The sequence below is a fragment of the Poecilia reticulata genome, linkage group LG5 (assembly GCF_000633615.1).
Source record: "Poecilia reticulata strain Guanapo linkage group LG5, Guppy_female_1.0+MT, whole genome shotgun sequence".
Classification (NCBI taxonomy): domain Eukaryota; kingdom Metazoa; phylum Chordata; class Actinopteri; order Cyprinodontiformes; family Poeciliidae; genus Poecilia; species Poecilia reticulata.
Window position 1 is genome coordinate 16,137,197 of NC_024335.1, and position 18,340 is coordinate 16,155,536.

The 18,340-nt window shown below is 40.4% G+C and overlaps 2 protein-coding genes, 1 long non-coding RNA gene and 1 other non-coding gene across 5 annotated transcripts in view; 1 reads left to right on the top strand and 3 right to left on the bottom strand.

The window, feature by feature from the left end:
* LOC108166274 (uncharacterized) overlaps window positions 1-198 on the bottom strand; it is a 4,213-nt gene extending 4,015 nt beyond the window's left edge. The window contains exon 1 of the long non-coding RNA XR_001776581.1: window positions 87-198. This is a non-coding gene — a long non-coding RNA (uncharacterized LOC108166274). The remainder of the gene's footprint in view (window positions 1-86) is intronic.
* Window positions 199-1,771: 1,573 nt separating this feature from the next.
* itih3a.1 (inter-alpha-trypsin inhibitor heavy chain 3a, tandem duplicate 1) lies at window positions 1,772-15,051 on the bottom strand. Of its 2 annotated transcripts, XM_008409596.2 has the most exons (23): window positions 15,013-15,051; window positions 12,054-12,203; window positions 11,812-11,841; window positions 11,474-11,497; window positions 9,709-9,863; window positions 9,154-9,258; window positions 8,856-9,018; window positions 8,654-8,764; window positions 8,421-8,549; window positions 8,212-8,328; window positions 7,445-7,613; window positions 7,222-7,347; window positions 6,175-6,356; window positions 5,880-6,065; window positions 5,650-5,789; window positions 4,893-5,053; window positions 4,688-4,723; window positions 4,517-4,585; window positions 3,855-3,968; window positions 3,568-3,769; window positions 2,993-3,165; window positions 2,570-2,681; window positions 1,772-2,494 (listed from the first exon to the last, which is right to left on the bottom strand). In XM_008409596.2, exons 2-23 carry the CDS (start codon window positions 12,162-12,164, stop codon window positions 2,356-2,358), a joined length of 2,754 nt encoding a protein of 917 aa, XP_008407818.1. In that variant the 5' UTR covers window positions 12,165-12,203; window positions 15,013-15,051; the 3' UTR covers window positions 1,772-2,355. The 2 variants fall into 2 exon arrangements, with proteins under 2 accessions (XP_008407818.1, XP_008407819.1); XM_008409597.1 differs by lacking the exon at window positions 11,812-11,841 and having other exon boundaries at window positions 15,013-15,044.
* Window positions 15,052-15,998: 947 nt separating this feature from the next.
* Window positions 15,999-17,215, bottom strand: mustn1b (musculoskeletal, embryonic nuclear protein 1b). The gene is made up of 3 exons (XM_017305026.1): window positions 17,105-17,215; window positions 16,890-17,013; window positions 15,999-16,316 (listed from the first exon to the last, which is right to left on the bottom strand). The coding sequence occupies exons 1-3, from the start codon at window positions 17,111-17,113 to the stop codon at window positions 16,201-16,203; spliced, it is 249 nt and encodes an 82-aa protein (XP_017160515.1). The 5' UTR covers window positions 17,114-17,215; the 3' UTR covers window positions 15,999-16,200.
* On the top strand, window positions 16,466-16,537 carry trnae-cuc (transfer RNA glutamic acid (anticodon CUC)). The gene has a single exon. It is a non-coding gene; the product is annotated as a tRNA-Glu (tRNA).
* Window positions 17,216-18,340: the final 1,125 nt, after the last annotated feature.

The following is an 18,340-nucleotide window of genomic DNA, read 5'->3' on the forward strand; positions in this document are numbered from 1 at the left end:
CCATAGATGAGGGTGGGAACGTAGATCGACCGGTAAATCGAGAGCTTCGCTTTTTGGCTCAGCTCTAAGTTGTTCCGAGTAAATACCCGTTTCAGGCCATCTCTCCTGGAAACAATCAGACCTCCCTGGACCTGAACCGGAGGACCGATACAGACGCAAATCCACATCAGCAGCAGCTTCCTGGGAAGAAGCTGGAGGCAAGAGGGCCTCCACAGCAGCCCAGCTGAAAACAAATGTGCAGGGAATTCGAAGCATGTGGGATCAAGTCTTCCTGTAAAAATCACTCCGCCCACTTTGTGCATTAAAAAAAAATCACTCCGCCCACTTTGTGCATTAAAAAAAAAAGGAAAAGAGAGGGAGCCTCCACCTGTTGAACAAAGAGTGTGTGTGTGTGTTTTCATGAACATGGTATGTCTGCAGGGATTAGGGATGAATACTGGGGACGCTCATCCTGTCCAAACAAGAAGGTTCGTGTTCAAGTCATGTTTTCGCTCCGTGAATGAAGACTATTCATGCTGCAGTTTGAATGAAGACAGCAGTTTTTCAATGTAACTTTTTTTTGGCATTGTGGTTGCAGTTTGCCCTGCAGTAGAGTGTTACAAACATTCTGCTGCAGGACAATACCATCCATCCATTTTATTTACACCCTTGTCCTTTAGTGGGGTCAGGAGGGTCGCTGGTGCCCATCTCCAGCTAACGTTCCGGGCGAGAGGCGGGGTCACCCTGGACAGGTCGCCAGTCTGTCGCAGGGCAACACAGAGACGGACAGGACACACAACCATGCGCAACACAGAGACGGACAGGACACACAACCATGCACACACACACACACACACACATCTAGGGACAATTTAGAAAGACCAATCAATGTTTTTGGACTGAGGGAGGAAACCGGAGTACCGGGAGAAATCCCACGCATGCACAGGGAGAACAAGCAAACTCCATGCAGAAAGACCGGGGCCGGGAATCGAACCCAGAACCTTCTTGCTGCAAGGCAACAGCTCTACCAACTGCGCCACTGTGCAGCCCCGCAGGACAATACGAGTATTAAAATATCAGGCCGTGATCTTGTAACACCAGCTCATTGTGTCGCATAATGAGCAACGCCAGTTCATTATGCTGGGTATTGGACCTCTGGCAGGTTTTGATCAGTTTATAAAAGCTGAAACAAACATGAGAAATTACTGAAACAGGATTTTCTTCTAAATCAAAGAGCAACAATATATTGATCCAGCTTGAGAGCATTTGTAAGAACTTTGACCCCTACATTAAAACAGAGAATTTCCCCCAATGTCGATAATCACTTCTCACACACACAAAAAGAGCAACAAGAAGTTTTGTGCTTTTGGAACAGGAGTTGAAAATCAAAAATTATGACACGTTTTGTTAGATTACTGACATGTAATCCAAGGACACTTCTCGTTTCTTGGTACCATTCTGTACTTTTGCCGTTTAGGTTGTTTCATACTCAGTGTTGCCAACTTTTTATCAAGCTAAATAAATCTTGGCTGTCGTAAATATCACCAACACCTACCTTGCTATGGCAGACAAGAATAACATAGCAAAGGTGACAGCCTAAAAATATTTACAACTACAAATAAGATTTTAATTATTCATCTTCATACATAAAGTCTGGTTTTGTTTCTAACCTACACAGTTCAATTAGGAACCTAGAAGAAGTCTCCATAAAACAAATCTTTCTCACCATTTTTTTTTTTTGTCGTGGAGCATGCAATCCGCATTACTTGTCTAAATGAACCAAATAACAACAAAACAATAAGAATGTGTTTTATTGTAGTGAAATGATTTATTTTAAACAGAACATGTCATCCTTTCATCCCGCCCTCGTCATAATGCGATCAGTTATTTTGGTTTAATCGAGGGTCATAATCTTTCATTAAACGCCAGATGTGAGGATCAAACCACAGAAAATGGAAATGTGGTGTAGTTGTATAAATTCTCTAGAAAATGTAAAACGACACAATTAAATTATCTGTGAGATCTGAGAATCTGTGTGATTATTTGTCTCCGCAAGTCATCAGAAAAGCCAGAAACAAACCAATACGTCACGATTAAAGACACGGGTGTGACATGCTTTGTTTCCGTTTGTAGGCGATGATGATATGGCAACATGTAGACGTAAAATGGGGTTAATAGAGGAAAACTGGTTCCTTTTTAACCAAGCAGTGTTTTTAAAAAAAGTTCTTAATCCTGGAAATTTGCCACAATATATATATATAAAAAAAAAAAAGACAGTTCTGTTTTCTGCAAGAGTGTCAAGCCGAATTTCCTCATTGTTTTAATAAACTTGATTTTGATCGCATTTAGTAGCGCACATGAACACGCTGCTCGTTTTCAGATGGCAGTGAAAAGGCTCGACACAACGTAGTCTGCCGCCGCTCCGTCGATGAGGCCCGATCCGTTGTTGTGGATGAACCAGCAGGGAACATTCTCGCCGTTCTTCACGTCTCTTCTGAAGTCTCTCTGCCAGCCTCTGTGTGGATCCAAAAAGACAGGCTGGCATCGCATTCAGACGTTTACGACAACCAGCTCTGCTCTCTTCACTTACCTGGTCACGTTGAGCTGGTGTCCTTTTGCAAACATGGTGGCGTCTGGTTTCTCTGGGGATTCCCCGGGACGCAAATCTGTCACCTCGTACTCAATCCCGTGGTAAAACTGACCTGAAAAACGGGTTAAAGCAAAGCAAGCATATTTATTTTTCAAACAACACAAGGTAAGTAAATTTAAATCTGGTCGATATTTCCAGGTTCTAATCTTGTCAGAATCTTTTTTGTTATTTTGACCATTTCATTTTCTGCAAATAAACACTAAACTTTTGCTTGAAATTTCAGAAACATGTCAGTAGTTCATAGAATAAAAGAACGATGTTCATTTTACTCAAAAATATACCTATAAAAAATTAAATTGGAGAAACTGATCAGTTTAAGTGGTCTCTTAATTTTTTTCCTGAGCTGTATCCATCATGCCGTACCTAGCAAGCCATGAACAGAAGGGGACAGAAGGTGGGTGTCCAGGGTGTAGAAACCCAGGTAGTCCCGGTGGTAGGGGTGCTTCTTCCACACTTTGTGGAGCAGGATCACAAACTTAACGGAGCCCTTTAGTGTTACAGTCAGGCTGCCGTCTTTAGTGACCACAACATCCACGCTGAAACACAACATAACAAAGACGGTCACAATTGACATAATCTGAAGAACGCTTTCAAAGTTTTCCTTTAGCACAACGGTTTTCCTTTTGATGGGAAACAAAAAAAAACAAATGTTTGGGGTTTTTTTACAGCAGAAACAGGTTGAAAAAGATTTGACATGCCCGTTTTTGCTTGGATTAACCCAACTGGACCTACTTCAACACTAGTCTCATGGGAGGAAACAAACAGACATGGGTGACGAAAAACAGGATTTGGTGGAGCTGATCAAACTAATGTCAAACTATAGTTGTTGTTTAAAACATGGAACTAAACCAGGCACAAGTTGCTATAAAGTCAGCAGTTCAAGGAGCTCAGCGTACTCTGAGTTCCTGGCGCTAAAACAGTAAACTGCTTCAACTCACTTGGGTCCTTTGAGAGAGGCTGTATCCGTCCACAGCAGCTTGGCGTCTTGACCGTCCTGCGAAACTGAGATGTACTGAGTGGTCACCTGCAGGCTGACGCCCAAAGTCAGGTGGACGATGCCGAAACGCCAAAAATAAGTGTTAATTTTCCCATCTGGAGGAATCTTCTTGTCTCCTATGATCTGACCGTTGACAAAAACACCTGAGGAGAGATGATGGGAATCAGTGCAGAAAGGATGGAAAGGTCAAACTTTGGAGGGCGGGCTGTTTGAAACTGGTTTGCAGACCTGCTTCTGGATCACGGACCAGATTGAAAATGGTTCCTGGTACGTTGTTGATGTTGAAGCACAGAGAGTCGTTTCTCCCAGGAAGCTCTATAATAAAGTGGGGATCTCCATCCACTGCAGCACAGACAGTGGCAGGATCAATTAAAATAGAGAAAAGGAGTGAGCTTGGGATTTTTTTAAGCTTGGTTCTGTCGTTAATATCTCCAATTATTACAAAACCGAATTAGCTTATCCTAGCAGCTAAAGCTAACAGACGATAGGAGAAAAGACCAAGATCAAAACAAACATCTGCTGCTTTTAATTAAAGTTTGCATTAAAAAATGTCGCTTAGTATTAAGTTACATTAAAAGTCAATTAAAAGAGTAAAATTTGCATTGAATGTGTCATTATTTACCAAATGGTATTTCATGACAACAGTCATAAGGATTCGTACAGACTCCTTCATGTTCATAACATGTATTATGTCATGTTTATGACAGTGTCATGTCAGTTTTATGCTCCTTCAAATAAAGTGTTGCCTGAATTTCTCTGTCGGTAAGAAAACAAATATTTCAAACATGAAATCTAAGAAATTGCTACAAATCAACATTTGGACAAACCTTCTTAAGCAATACAACCGTCTTCATCCTTCTTTAACGTCTTCAGGGATGAAATGTACTTACCTAAATACACTGGAGAAGGTAGATACTGTGCTGGGACAGGGATGAAATGCGATGCAACTCCTGAGTATGCTTTACGTTGAAATACAAGTAAAATAAAATTTAAAAATTAATAAATTACCAAAACTCAGTTTTTTTTTTATCATCTTTTATCTTAGAAAAGGATCGTCTCACCCATTGGTCTCAGTCTTTCTGCTTGCTGTCTTTGCTCTGTGAGAAAAGACCAACGGGCAACTTGACACATTTTGTACCAAAATAATCCGGTTAAAGATGTTAATGATGTGTATTATTATCAACATCCTTTCAAATACGTATGCTTCATTCTACGCCAAAAGCTTGACCGGACAAATTGGAGGGAAGGAAAACTTTTTTTTTTTACCCTCAGTCAGTTTGTCCGCGATGAGAGGGCTGTCTGTGCCGTCTTCTGTTTCAGGTTTGGTCACCACCATGGAGGTGAGAGGAGTGACAAAGCTGTACTGCAGAGACATTTCCAGGGCCTTGGCTGTGGCATTGGCCTTTTCATCTGCTGCACCAATCTTACTGTGATGAGAAGAGAAAAAAAACTACATTCATCTCTGGGGACACAGAACCCATCTCCTTCCTCGATGGAGTGCCGGCTGAGGATTTGCATTTACACTTGTGGGAATTTTTAGCCGAGATTGAACCAGATTCTCTTCTCTTCCTGATTTCTTTTGACTTGAAACACCTCAAACACCCCCAGTTCTTGGTGGTGTGGCATCATGTCACTCAAATGTTGTGAAAAAACTGATCAAAAGCCAGACATCATCATCTGGGCATTCCTCCCTTGTTGGAAGGTAATTTTAGTCATCTCAATGTTTTGGAGAAAGTTATAATGAATCCTCCTTACTCTGCTGCTTTAGAAATTGAAGTAGCATTGATGAAAAAATGACTTGGATGGTGTGGAAAAAAAGCTCTTTTTAACCAGCACATGAAAATGTCTGGTTTCCCTCGTAATGCGCTCAATTTAATTGGAAGAGTTTCCTTGTGAATCTGGACTCGTTGGGGTTGCTACTGACATTCGGAGCAGATTTTACACCAATCGGTCTCAAATTGATGCGTTCGGTACTTCATTTCCTTGTTTCCAATCGCATTTTATACCAGAGGTTGCAACAGACCTTTTCTCCAGGAGCTGTTGGATGGTGAGGTAAGCCCACAGACGCTCGGTGAAATCTCCAAAGATGTAAGTCTCATCCGGGTACATCACGTTCCAGTCAACAACACTGGCCTGACCTTGCACTTTGTAGTCATCTTCAAACTACAGAGGAAAGAAAAGTTACTCTAAATGGGACAGACGAAGACCCGTCGAAACCCTTTGACATTTTGTTTTGTAGTCTTTATTTCTTACGCCCTGGCCAAGGACTTCCACCAGAAAGTTGTCCAGGTCGTTGTCTGTCAACCGACCCGCCACCACAATCTCCGAGCCGTTGAACAACTGAGGGAAGTGAGAGGTGGTCACGTAGTCGACTGCATTGTCTGGATATACCAGGTCCACCTCCAACAGCAGCGGGCTGGCCACTTCTTCATAGAAATCCTGCAAAAGATTTCAGGAGAGATTGTAGTTGATTCCATTTTTGCATCGCACCCCAAAAACGTCAGATTCGTTTCAGCCACGCAGAACTCAAAGCGCTCAAACGCTTCACCTGGAGCTGCAGAGTTGCGTCCGAAGCTTCAAAGACCCTGCGAGCCAGTCCTTTGTTCTCTTTGCTCATCACATCAAGGAAGTTGTAGTCCACGTCGTTTCCGAATCCAAGACAGAACAGAGACATGTTTCCCCCGATGGCAGAACGCACGTTCTCCTGGATCTTTGGGATGTCAGACACGCCTTCGGATGCACACGCAAAAAATGTTATGATAAATACAAAGTACCATCTCACAATATGATGCCTAGTAAAAGTGTTTGAAGCCCTTTAAGCCGTATTACAACCACAAGCTTCTTTGTGGTTTACTGGGATTTTATGTGTTAGAGCAACTCAACGACTTACAATAGGCAACCTAGATTACTTCACACACAATTAAAACACTCCAGATATAAAGATGTATATTCAATGTAAAACATTAAAAGAAGATAGATAAAATATATAAACAGGAGCTACAAAGCAGGTAGAGTGAAGTTGGTCAACATTGATGCTGATTTAGACGGAGTTAAATTAAAAGAGTTATAATCAAGTGGTTTAAAACAAAGCACATTTGTGTGTTGAAACGGCCCAGTCAAAGTAGGTGTAGCATGACTTGAAAACTGCCACACATTGACAGTCCGCAACTGTTCCGACTGGGTTGTTGATATTTTACAAGGAATTGAGAACGTTTTAGTTTCTAGATATGTGAAGGTTATCGAAACGCATCCAAAAAGACTTCCAGCTCTGCTGGGACACAGGCGACCAAAAGAGGGGGCCGAGAGGGGCCTGGGGCTCCCCTGGAAAAAATTACCCATCTCTAGAGAATCATGCTCAGCTCATACAAAAGGCACACAGTGTCATGTTCTCCTCGACTCTGTGTAAAATCAATATACGTTTGTATTTATTTGTAAAGATACATAAAAAAAAAACTGTTATTTCCTTTTATTTTATGCATAAAATCTCAGTCTATCTCTTAAAATTTCAAGCCAAATCAGGTTATACAATGCAAATTTGTGAAAAAGGTTTAAGAGATATGAACACTTTTGGAAGCCGCTGTATGAAAACACTTACCAGAGTTTGGCATTCCATCAGTCAGTAAGATGATCATGTCGATGCTTCTCTCAGGGAGCCGGTTCTCCTGTCTGTCTCTCTTCAGCATTTTTACTCCATCCAGCACTGCCTGGTTTATATCAGTAGCTTGGCAAAATAAAACAAAATAGGCAAACTGTCAATTGTTTTAACTCTGTAATTAAATGCAGGAAGTGTGACACATTAAACTTTTTGTTGTCTTGACCTCCATTGTCTCGGATTGACCTGCCGTAGTTCTTTGCTTCAGCCACGTTTTCTTTGGTCGCTTTGGTGAGAGACTCCTTCCAGGACAGAATGGCGGAGTCAAACTGGATGAGCGCAAAGTGGTCCTCTTCATGGAGGTCCTCCAAAATGGCCACCAGTGCATCTCGGGTCTGCAAAAGTTCTGGGATCAAAACGTACCCCTGCCAGCACTGACGCAACAGCTTTCACGATCACAGTCATGGTCATAAATTTACATAGCCTGATAGAAGTTTTTTTTTTTTTTTTTTTTTTTACTTGGACATTTTTCAGAGAAGATGTATGATTAAAAAAAACCACAAACATTCTTTCTCATGTGGTCAGTAGTTTGGTGAAGCGACCGCGTTTAGTCTTTTCAAATCAATAATGACACCAGAAACTATCCAAATGACTCTGATCAAAAATTTACATACCCCTTGTGATTTATGACCTTCAAAAGGGAAATCAAAAGATTTCTTAAACATGCATGAAAGAATCAAAGTAGCACTCCAGGTATGTGGTTTATATATATATAATGATACAATACAATGTAAAGCTTAAAAAAAAAGTCAACTTAAAAATAAGTTGACTTCATATAACACTGCCCCTTTAAACGGAGCGATACGCGGCATCAACAGCTGATGTATGTGAGCTTTAAATCAGGTCATTTAGGTAGTTTCTGTTGTCGTTATTAGAGGCACACAGCTGTTTGACAAATAAAATGGCTGCACCAAGAGTCTGAAGAGTTTTCACCTGCACCATCTTTGTGCCGCTCATCGACCCGCTCCTGTCGATAACAAACACCACATTCTTTGGCACCCTGGGCAGGTTAGGGGGCGCAAAGAAGTGCACAAAGTAGCCGTTCACAATCTAGACGGAAACAGTCACAACTTGCATTAAATGGCCGAATATACGCAAGCCAAACAAACGACAAGACTCTGTGATTTGAGTTCATAGCGCACCTGAATGTCCCCGACGCTCTCCTGTCTGTTTACGTCATACTTGATGATGAAATCGCCATCTATCAGCGTCCCGTCGCAGCCTGGACACTTCCTCTGCTGCTCCACGGTTGGAGAGAAGGAGATGTGAGCCTGACGAGAAAAAAGACAAGTGAGACATCTGTGTTGAATGTTAAACAATAAGGAAAAGCGAAAGTCATTCAAAGAGTCAAAACGACAAGTGAAGAGTGAGGCACCTTCTTATCTAGGACTGTTTTCTCCACTAGGGGGAGCAGCTCGTTGGAGAGGAAAGTGGCGTGGGCATCAACGTGAGACAGGCCCTGAGGCTCATAGATGTTGGTCGAAATCTGTTTCCGATACAGAGACGCCGCTGGTGACCACGTTCATCGAATCATAAGGAGGCAGCAGGAAATGAAAATGAATCATCTGGCGACTCACCTGGAACTGCTCGACCAGACTTTTGGGTTTGACCCGGATCAGAATCTCATACTGGCCCAGTTTTCTCTGAAGGAGCTCCTCGTAGGTCAAGATGAAAGTCACGTTGCTTTCAGCTGCAATGTTGACCGACACAGAAAACTTCTCCATCTTCCTCCCAGAAGCCCTGCAATAAAAAAAAAACAAAAAACGCACACACACACGCACAGGTATCTCTTTCTGCTCCCCAAGGTAGATCAGCAGGCGGCTTGTAAAGAACGTAAGTTTTACAAGAAACTGGTTTGTGTCTCGGTTGACTTACTTGACCAGTCCCGCCGTCTGTCCGGATGAAACGGCCTTCTCATATTGTTTCTTAGCTTTCTCCTTCTCCTTCACATCTCCGACGTACACCTTCCCTTCAATCTCCCTGAGTAGCACAAACACAAAAGACAACACAAGAAATATGTGTTGCTTTGCTTCACTGCAAAAATACAAAACCTTACCAAGTAATTTTCATCATCTTTCTAGTCTAAATATCTTACTGCACTTGAAATATGACAAATTAACTTACAAGTAACTTTACAGCAATTTGTTAATTTGGAGCTCGTTTTAAGTCTATAATTCCTTAATGGTGATGGAAAAAGTCCTTGTACTACTGACAGATTATTTCATTCATAACATGACATTTTCTCCATGTTATAAGTGAAATAATCTTTCAATGGAACAAGAAATTTTTCTTGACTATTAAGGAATTAAAACAAGCTCCTACGGCTTGCCAAGAAATTGCTCGCAAGTTAGTGTTGCTGAGATATTTAGACTAGAAACCAGACCAGAAAAACTTGGTCTGAGATAAAATAGAAACCGAAATCTAGCTTACATGCTGAAATTTGTGATGAAGGCAGACTTCGGGAGCTCCACGTCAAAAAAGATTTCCTTTGACGTGTTGGCTTTGTTCAGGGCCACCGAGGTCATGACGGTGTGGGCGAAGCGGTTCGTCACGGTGCAGTCCACCGTCACGCTGAGCACTTCCCCCTGTGGACGGGAATCAATGAGCAAGGGAGACATGTTATCCAAAAATTAAATATAAGCATTCATATTGTTGACATTGGAATGATAAATTATCTTTTGTTTGTTCGCCTGAGAAACTATGTGCAAGAGAGTCTGTGAACTCTTTTGTCACACGTTTCAGATTTTTATGAGTAAAAATAACTGAAAAATCACGTATTCTTTCTGTTTCTCTTCTCTATTGTTGTGTGTTGGTCTGTCAGAGAAATCCCAATAAATCACATGGAAGTCTGGGGGGAATGGTGAAAGAGTGAGGAAAGATTCAGGTAAATGAATGAATACTTGTACAATGTACTTTGGTATTGACTAAAATGAAGAGTTCCAGTTAGAGCTCTTGTGTGCAGACAAAACTTGGCAAACGGTTTCGCTAATCTTAAGTTGACAAACACAGTAAACACAAAAAAAAAAAAACTAATTTCAAACGACAGTCGCAGTTTTTATCCTCTGTGCGGATTAAGGACAAGAACAAGAACCAGGTAAGTACAACATGAAGTGCAGCTTTCGGAAGCAGGACTAATCATTACTAACTTGAACCAAACTCTTACGTCCAGATGCCGTTTTTACACAAAGTGACGACAAACCGGCACCTTTCTGACACGCTCTGTTCTTCATGAGCTCATCTTTTAACGTGGTTATTTTGGACAGAAGGTTGCTGCAAAATTTCATACAATTTCCACGATGCAGATGCCAAACACATCGCAGCTAGGAAACGGTGTTTAGGAGACATTACGTCACCTCTTACACCCTGGGAGTGTTGTTATGAGTCTGCATCTTCTCACCGAGAATAATGACGACGACCAACTCACTGGGTTTTTTCCAAAAAATACAATTATTTGCATTAGTTTTTGCTTTATCTTACATAAATATCTACATTTGCTTAAAGTAGATATTTAAAAGGGACCAAGGCTTTTAGAGAAAACTGTCTTTCATACTAAATGTAAAAAATAAATACATTTAGTATTTATTTTTTACTAAATGTATTTATTTAGTAAAAATAAATACATTTTTACTAAATAAATAGTAAATAAATAGTCATGTAAAAAGAGCCAGTATTTTTTCAATGTGGAAAGTATTGAAAAAGTACTGGCTCTTTATAAAATATTAATTTCCTTTTAATTTTTTCCACATTTTTTATTTAACAGCGTAAAACATTTAAGGGATTTCAGGCTATAAGAAAGAAGCACAGAATTGTGCAGTGAAGCTAAAGTGATGTAGGTTGTTGATATCTTTTGGTATACATCATGAAATCTGAATAGTGTGGCATGCATTTGTGCTGAGCCCAGGTCAGTCACTCCCTCATTTTGGTCCGAAAACAGCTTCAAATCTTGTATTTCTTCACTTTTTTTCTTTTCCTTTTTTTTTTTTAATGCATCTAAAACACGTTCTCCCTGTTCCTCTTCGCAGAACAGCTCAAGTAAATTTTGCTTTTGGTCTGGACTTTGACTGGGCCATCCCCACACATGAACATCCCTTGATATTTCAAGGCTGGCACACATTAAAGTTTGAGGTTGCAACTTGAATAAATGCAGAAAAGTTAAAGGGTCTCCTGTCGTTGACAGAACACGTAATGAGCTTACCATTGCCTCGTTTGTACTTCTTTTCTGCAACAAAGAGATCAAACAGAGAAACGAGACAGAACATTTAGATTTAAACATTGCAAAATTGTAACAATTACCTTTCAGCTGAAATTCTTGTATTAATTAGTGCAATAAATTACAACTTATTTCCCCTCCAGACGAACTAAGTTCTGCATGCGTAGGTATGATTCAGTCATAGCAATGTTGATTCAATTACTGAAACTTAATATTATTATATCCACCAACGTAAATGAAATTCTGCATGCTTAAGTACGATTTGGTCAAATGAATACATTATATTCACCAACATAAAAAAAAAAACTGTTTCAGCCAAGCACCTGAAGCATTTTGGTAGCTCCTGTCATTTCCTGTAACACAAATGTGTTGCCAAAAAAATCAGAGGAGAAAAGAATGTGGGTGATTCATACGCTACTTCAGCTTGTAAGATAAAAAAAAAAAAAAAANTATATATATATATATAGAGAGAGAGAGATTTATATTCCGCATAATAGATAACGCAGACGTTGAAACTAATTCATATAACGTCACCAATCAACTACACCTGAAAGTATCGAGTTACCTCCGGAGCCTCATCGTCCTCGAAGATGACCAGCGCTCCAGATGTTGGGCTGGCAAGCCAGAGGCAGCCGCAGACCCACAGCAGCAGCCGGACACCCAACAGACCAGACATGACGACCAAACTCCCAATAAACACTGACTCGCTTCAGAGCTGAGGGGAGGGAAAAGAAAGTCATCTCTGCTCCGGTAGGAGGGACAGAGGGGCGGGTGAGCTGCCCTTTACTGTTGACCAGGAAGATCTGTTCTCAGAGACCTGGAGGTACAAACGCGGTACTTATAAAGCTGAAAGAAGAAGGAGAAGAAAAAAAAGGTGTGCATATCTGAATGCTTCCACTCAAACCCAACCTGTGCCTAAACTGACATTTGGCAAAAAAATAAAAAAATAAATCCATGAAACTAGCTAGTAAGCTGTAGCTGAAAAATAAAACATGCACTAACAATTGACTTTTAGTGTGAGATAAGTGTGTGATGTAATTAACACATCCATGCCGTGCCACAGTGAGGCGTCTGTGCTGCAGCTCGGTTATGCCTGCAAAAACAAGGTGAGTGAGTGCTATGTTGAAATACTGTGTACTTTGTCCCACCCCCATGTTTTATGTCTGCCAATTTCCGGCACTGGAAATAAACATCAAACAATTTAAGTCGAAAATATAATCATCACTCTGTGCAAATTACCGCTTAAGACTTTGAGTATCGGTGTGCTTTTTGCACACCTTAAAACATAACCAAACTGTTTTCTCGCCACAGGTCCAAAGCAAGCTCTGTGTGACTTTCGAGCTGGAACTCTGATTTTCTGAGAGCTGTATCTGTATTTGAACTGGCAAAGTGCTCTGTTTTTCATCTGGTGAGTCAGTTTCATGGCACGGTGTGTCTCTGTTGACACTAGTTTCCCAAATTCATTAAGCGGTAAATTTGGGGAAACTCATCCAAATAACACGGCAGAAATAACAGCTGCCGTGTTATTTTACAATTTTTATGGGTTTTACGATTGAAGCAAAAATGAAACTAAAAAGAAAAAAATAAATAAATGAATAAATACACTTCTGTGTTCCCCTTCGTCACCGGGAATCTCGTCACTGCTGTACGTTCAAGTGCTAAGGCTAATTGTGAGGTTGCTGTCAGGAAAATGTTTCCTCCGTATTGGCAGTGTGTTGCGTGGCACACACTGAAACAAAAAGGGCCTTTCTGCTCCGGAGCAGGCTCAGTTCACCATTCACCCAACACTCCCACTTACAGCAACATTACCTCAGATAGGCCCACTCGAAGCAACAAACAGACATTATCAACTCTTTTGGCTAATGCTACGGAGTCAAAGTGTGTCTGGCACACTGGTTTGCTATCTAAATCCGAAAGTGCTTGACGAGTTGCTAAGTAGCGTGTTTTTTCTGCGATTCAAACGCCTGTAATGTACATTTTTAGAATGTTACCCCTCTTCTGCTTGAGGATATCTGCGTAGTCTTATCACGAGGTTGGTCAGTCTGCTCTAGCACAGACCTCTACGGTGTCGCATAAACACCAGAGGAGACTATCAAGGTGCTTCTTCCTCACCCCACAACTTATCAAATCTGCCCTCTTTGGCATTCAAGAACAACTGCCTTTAATAGACAGATGGCTCCACAGAATCCTTGGTGCATAACAACCAAAGATTCACATCTGTAGTCCAAACAAGCCTTTCTTTTCTGACCAGAACCTATGAAAGGAAGCCAGAATCCACTATTAGTCAGAGCAGACTTGACAGGTTTGGTCTTCATGCTTAGGCGATAAGATACTTTAAACCAGGGGTCCCCAAACTTTTCCCTGTGAGGGCCACATAACTTTTCCTTTCTCTGGTGGGGGGGGTGGAGTCAGTTTGTAACAGAAAAAGTGTGACGATTGCAGGAGTACCTAAATGTAAAAAGGTATTGTTTTCCAGAAAGCACAATCAAATAACCCTCTCTGGGTTCTTCACAGAAAAAATCCAGGAAGGATTATAGTCTGTATTTTCCCAACTATGAGCCGCACGGGACTATAAACCACAACTCCAAAGTTTTTTGTTTTTTTTAAACCAGTAAACATACACATATAAGCCGCAGATATCTCTGCCGCTCCAGGTTTTCCACAGCGATGCAGCAGCAGCAGAGGGGGGCGGACAGTCAAAATTGGAGTCATAACAGGTCAATTGAATATCACATTTATTACAAAATAAAAGTTGCCAAGTTTAGATTTAACTGAACTGATTACGGTAGTTTCCGAACAGTAACTGTAACAGTAAAAGTGCTGATCCTTCGTGTCCTAGCATGTGCTAAATGAAAACGGGCACTTTCTTCTTCTTTAGATTTCAACAGCAGCTTGCATCCATTATTGCTGCACTACTGCCATCTACTGGATCCTAATATCTATTCCTCAAATTCTCATAATGATCCCAGTATTATTTAAAAAACGGTTAAATAGCATTTCCCCTCAATGCTATTTAACTGATCAACAACATTCTCAAATTTCAATTCCCTATTAAAACCTAATTCCGTTTTAATAGGCGCTTTCTTCTTTTATTTCCAATTTTGACTTCCAATGATTCACTTTGTAATGGTCTCGCTATGGTGTCTTGTACCAAAACTAACCATCAGCCAAACTCCTTTCACACGAGTCTGGATTAATTAGTTCTTCCTTTATTTCCATATAGAATGGAGTGAAACTGTCAAAACACAAATAACTCAGGATGAGCTCAGAGCAGCTTACAGACTAAGTGTTTTACATTCAGATGCATACATTAGAAGTACAACTGATACAACGGCTACCTCAGAATGCTATGAGCTGCAATGCTACATAACGACCTAAGAAATCTTAGCAGCCTGCTAGTTAGCAATAACGTAGCACATAATCAAATCGCCCACAGGTATTTCCAAAACTAATTCAATAAACAAGTTACTTTTTTATCATATGTTAACATAAAGGGTCGTTTTGAAGTATAAGATACTACTTACAGGCATTGCTTCGAAGAACTCGACCTGGAATGCAGCGTTAATAACAGACACGTGTGTTCATCTGCTCTACAGCTAGCCAACAACCATACTGATTAAATAACATAAAAGTCAAGCAGTTCCCTAAAAGTCCAACAGATGGCAGCAATACTCCATGCAAGACAAAACACGCAGTTTACAGGACACACTTCCTGCTAAAGAGCCCCCTGGTGGTTGAAGAAAAATCCACATATAAACCGGAAAATTACGGAGCCCCTAAGGGGACATGGAGAAAAAAAAGAAGAAGAAAGAAATCCGGACTTATTATCTCAAGATCATGACTTATTATCTTAAGAGACTTATTATCTTAAGATCCCTACATCTCGAGATAATAAGTCGGGATCTCGAGATCTCGACTTAGTTTCTCGGGATCTCGAGAAAAAAAGTCGGGATCTCGAGATAATAAGTTGGGATCTCGAGATAATAAGTTGGGATCTCGAGATAATAAGTTGGGATCTCGACTTAGTTTCTCGGGATCTCGAGATAATAAGTCGGGATTTCTTTCCCTTTTTTTTCTCCATGTCCCCTTAGGGGCTCCCTAGAAAATACAATATATAAAAAAAAATCTGGATGGATAAACGTAAAAACCAGGGTCCGACCCCCTGGTATTGTTCAGGGGGCCGGACCAAATGTGGAGGAGGGACGGATTCGGCCCGCGGGCCGTAGTTTGGGAACCCCTGCTTTAAACCTTTATTTGCTCCACTGTGCAGAGAATATAAAGCTTCTGACAGCACAGTCTGGCAGCTAAAAGGACACCTACATGCAAAAAAAAAGAAGTATTGGTTTTATCCATTTTTTGCATTTATATTGGTTTAAAAACACAAACTGTATCTTTTAATCAAAACTGTTCAGTTGTGTTGTTCAAGTAACAGTTATTAAAATTTTTGAGGAAATTTTTTGAAAAAGCACATAACAGTCACAAATATTTTTGGAAATTCGAACGTTTTCAATACGTTTAAACACAGGAAAGAATATTTATTTGAACAGATGGGCAAATACAAAAAAGTACAGCGTAACAAACATCCACATCAAAATACAATGTCAGAGCAAAACTAGCTTATTCGCCCCCCTTAAGCTTCAAAAATATACACTTTACATTTATCACCGTCCAGTTAATGACTGTGAAAGCGACATTTTTTTTTACTTCGGTGACTATTTGCCGAACACACTGGCTGAAGAATCCTTCGGAGCAGCAGGCTGAGTAAGAACTGTCTCTGTGCCCGTCCTCACGCCGCTGAACACAGATGGAGCCACCTTCCCCATACGCTCTGAACACAGGAAAACAGACATTATTAAAAAACTAGTACCTATACCAAGCGACTCCCCGCCGCAATTAAACACTATGACGACTATAGAAAATAAAACGAAAGTGCTACTGTTTCACTCATATTTGATGTAGTTATTCTATTGCCACATCTCCCTGGTGGTCTAGTGGTTAGGATTCGGCGCTCTCACCGCCGCGGCCCGGGTTCGATTCCCGGTCAGGGAACTAGTTTTTTTTCTTTTTCATTTTGTTAGTTTTACTCTGACAAATGTATGTGGATATTCTCAGTTTAACGACAGTCAGGCATACACGAATAATTAATCTATCTAAAGTATCTTATTTCCAGTTTTCCACTTTCACAAGTTAATGTTTCATACTGCTCATTTCTCACTGCCTTGTCTTGATCTTTAAGCTCTACAGGCAAACTTTGTATAAAACAAACATCGTACACTTTTTGGACCAAGCCCTTGTCTAAGAGAGGAATAGTTTTTTTTTGAAGTTTTTTTTAAAAGACTGCACAAATTTCTTGATGTTTCAGTGTCAGAATGAAACTACTTTATTGAAAGACGGTACTTACCACACTCCACCATGACCTCATAGGTCTTACTTTTGACCTCGCCCTTCAGGCCCAGTTTATTGCGAGCTCCTTTCAAGTCCTCCTCCTTCATCGGTGGCCGCTTCTTCTTTTTCACCTCGCCTGACTAAATAGCACAACAACAAGAACGTAATGTTGAATTCTGTAGGGAAGCAAGAGCCTGCAAAAAAAAAATCAAAACATCTGACATAACCTACCTGTGACATGGTTATTACTGCTTCAAGAGTTTGTTCTGATGGGCTGATTGTTGTTTTGCTGTGTGTGTGCCTTCTCTGCTAGCAAGCCTGACATTATATATAGTCCTGGTCCTCACCCCGTGAGTCAGGCAGACCCTCCAAACATTGTTGTCAGTGTGTATTATTAGGAGTGACGTGACGGATGGTACAGCTGGAACGGGTCTCCCAAAAGGCTCACAGGCCGACAGCTGATTATTCGAGATGGGACTGGAACGGAAAAGAAAAAAACGAAGAGGATTCACCGCCGCCCAGGATCACTTCCTTGCTTCAGAGGGATTCCCACAACTTGATCCATGATTAATTCCATTTTGGGTGTGGGAGTTTGTGAAAAACACGCCCAGATGGTTGACACAGGAACCAACAAAATGGGGGCTTAACTATTGAATAGTTTTAAGGAAAAATTTCCCAGCTTTCAGATTACATTTACAGGCGGCGAGGATATAGTTTTCCTAACGTTATTTGTACGTATGAAACAGGTTTTAATGATTGTGTAAATCAAAGCTAAAACAGGAAAATGTCTGAGCAAACAGTTCAAATAATATTAGTCATTACTCTAGTCAGTATTTTATGGTATAAAGGTGTCGCCCATTTGATGGTGGGCAAACTGACTCACTGCTTTTTTTAAGTTACACTCTTGATGCGGCAATGTGACACAGAACAGAAAATGAGCACATTCACATCGTCACCTTCCGAAAATAATGGCTTAAGTCATTTTTTGCCAAAGGTGATTTTTTTGTTTTCATTCATGCAATCATTTTTCGGCAATAGAAAGGGGGTGATATCTTTTTCATTTTGTTAACAAAAATTACTTTTAGCAAAAAATGACAGGCCTTCTTTTTTGTTGTTAGAAAGGTGGCGACATGTCACACAGTAGGTCTGGATTAAATAAAGAGTTAAATTTTTTTCTCAACTAATTTTTTAAAATCATTACTTATATTTATATCCATTTCGTTTATTTATGTAGTACCTAAAAGGTGAGGCTTCTCCTTCATTGGGCTTTTGCTTGGATAAACATGTAAAAATAAGTAAATAAATAATAAACATCAGCAGATCATACATGATGCTACATCTCTCAACATGTACGCTGACTCACATCTTTACATCTTATATTATTAGATAACTTGCATCCATACTGGGGAGAGAAAATCGCAAATGGTACAAATCTCAGTGAAAACCTGAGAGATTAAATATTAAAGT